General features: G+C 55.0%; 1 protein-coding gene across 1 annotated transcript; it reads left to right on the forward strand.

The window, feature by feature from the left end:
* Nucleotides 1-550: 550 nt before the first annotated feature.
* LOC109756020 (uncharacterized) lies at nt 551-1,901 on the forward strand. The gene has a single exon (XM_020314891.4). The coding sequence runs from the start codon at nt 800-802 to the stop codon at nt 1,511-1,513; it is 714 nt and encodes a 237-aa protein (XP_020170480.1). The 5' UTR covers nt 551-799; the 3' UTR covers nt 1,514-1,901.
* The last annotated feature ends 603 nt before the right edge of the window (nt 1,902-2,504 follow it).

The raw sequence follows: 2,504 nt of genomic DNA on the forward strand, positions 1-2,504 counted from the left end.
TTCAAGGTTTTGTGCCGCAATGGCATGTTCCAGAGGAAACGCTAGCACACAAACGAATTCTCAGAATCGTGCCTCGAGATTTTTGTGTCGCAATGCCATGTTCAAGAAGAAACCCTAACTCAGCAAATGCATGGTTTAGATGACAAGCGAGAATGACTCCATGCCGGAATGGCATGAGCGTTGATTAATGATCTAGACGTGACCGCGCGCAGAGGGGTTGCACGTGCGAGTGATTTTCTTCGCCACTGCTTTGACTTTTCGGGTAACCAGAAAAGTTTGCTCATTAACGAGAAAACGACAACGCTTACGTGGCAAATTAAATGAGCAGAGCGAGCGAGAAATCATGTGATTCTGCTGGTCAGTTCAAATCCTAAAAAGTCTCCTCGCCGAGCCATTCACGCGCCTTTGGTCACTGCATTTTGTTTTTGTAGATGAGCATTGCATATATTATATATCACCGAAAGAAAGAGAGTAATCGAAGTTTTAGTTTTATCCAAAAATAGCAAAAATAGATAAAAGGAAGCAAAGCGTTGGGTGGAAACGCTGGACTGCTGGGCAGCCAGTCACCAATCAGCTCGCTCATCATCAGCCAGGCACAGGCCACAGCCAGTCTGCTCGCGGAGGCAGGCAGCCTCTCTTTTGCTTTGGCTTGGGCAGAAGGCAGGCAGACAGAGAAGATCCCATCGGCCATCGCCCACTCGTCTCCCTTTCCCACTGCCCCCCAAATCCCCATCTCCCACTCCTCCCCACCTCACTCTCCCCCGGTCTCCGCCCCTGCCGCCGCCGCCGTCCTCCGGTCATGGACAACAACCCCAGCCACCCGCCGCCTTCCGCGGCCTCCTCCACCGCCGCCCTCCGAGCCCTCAACAAAGCCTCCTACAAGATCTCCAAGCAGTCCTCCATCTCCTCCTCCGCTTCCTCCTCCATGAAAGCGCCGTCCCCCCCTCCGCCGTCGCTGCCTTCCCGCATGTCCCCTCCGCTCCTCGCCCCGCCGCATCCCCCCTCGTCCGCCCCCGCCCCGGCCGACCACCCGCCGCCCCAGCCCCCCGTCTACAACATCGACAAGTCCGACTTCCGCGACGTCGTCCAGAAGCTCACCGGCTCCCCCTCCCACCTCCTGCCGCCCCAGGCCGCGGCGGCCCCGCCGCCGGCGCGGCCCGTCATGGCCCCTCCGCCCCCGCGCCCCATCATGGCCCCTCCGCCTCCGCCTCCGCTGTCCGCCATCCCGTCGCGGCTCCACCGCATCCGGCCGCCGCCGCTGGCCCCGCCCCGCCCGGCGGCCATCCTGCCGTCGCCGGCCCAGCCGACGCTCTCCCCTCTCCCGGCGCTCCCTTCGGTCTGCATGTCGGCGGAGTCCCCCATCTCGGCCTACATGCGCCGGCTCCGCGGAATGCCGTCGCCGATCCTCGTGCCCACATCGCCGCTCGGGTTCGGGTGCCTCCACTCGCCGCGGGCGCCGACGTCTCCCGGCGTGGCCATGCCGGCCACCAGCCCCCGCGTCCGCGACCCGTGACCAAGAAACAACATCTGCCGCCGCCGCAGCTGCTTCCGATGTGTAGATATGGCCGGCCTAGGAGGGAGATCTGGGGAGGCAGCGGCGGCGGCGGCGAGGAAAGGGGACGAAGCAGCAATACAATTACAATGTGTTAGCTTCGCCTTCAAAATCCAATCTGAAATTCTTTTTTGTAGCGTGTTCTACCTTACCTACCTTAATATTTTCTTGGTGTATATGGAGCATGCTGGTGTTTGACAAAGGATATGACTTGTTCATGTTTGGCCAAATTCTTTTGTAACAAGTTTATGCTATATGTAGTGGCAAACCCAAGCCTTTATATGCAAAATTTCTTCAGGACATGTTATGGATGATGTTATGATGATATGATATCCAAAGTTATCAGCCATTTCTGCTCTGCTTGGCCACTCTTGGAAATGTTCAGTAGGAGCACATCACTAGCTTTACTTTCTTTGTGGCACCGAGGGCAAGGTGTTTGGCTTTGAAGCTGCTCTTATCTAATCTACAACCCGGGTCACATACCGGAATTCCGGTTTGGACCTGGTCTTTGTTGACTGATTGGGATTTGGATTGTTGCCATTGATACATACATTTTGTTCGTAGGCGGCTACTATACAATTAGGCTTGGATTTCTGGTGTGATGTGGACATTGTTTTTGTTTCGTGGTGTACACCATGGGCCATCTAATTATGTTCACATGGGTTGTAAAGGATGTTGGGTGATACATCGCCGTTTGGTTTTGCCCTTTTCTCTTGTTAATCAATCATGGGTTCCATTAGTTTATCATGGCTGGTATAGGCTTTTCAGGGTGCGCACCCTACAGATTGCATGATCTATTAGCAGTGACAGGCCCCCCTCATTGTATTTCCTACCAACAGTGAGTGAGCTCAGTGATGCACAAATCATGCTTCTTGTGTTGCTTTCTACTCGAGCACATTGTGATCTCTCTTTCCTAATCTGACTGAAAACCAAGTTGCATAGTAAAAGTGAG

This window comes from Aegilops tauschii, chromosome 4 (assembly GCF_002575655.3).
Source record: "Aegilops tauschii subsp. strangulata cultivar AL8/78 chromosome 4, Aet v6.0, whole genome shotgun sequence".
NCBI classification, from domain to species: domain Eukaryota; kingdom Viridiplantae; phylum Streptophyta; class Magnoliopsida; order Poales; family Poaceae; genus Aegilops; species Aegilops tauschii.

Excerpts from the sequence above, each read along its gene's own strand:
- LOC109756020 (XM_020314891.4), top strand. The coding sequence starts at position 800 with ATGGACAACAACCCCAGCCACCCGCCGCCTTCCGCGGCCTCCTCCACC.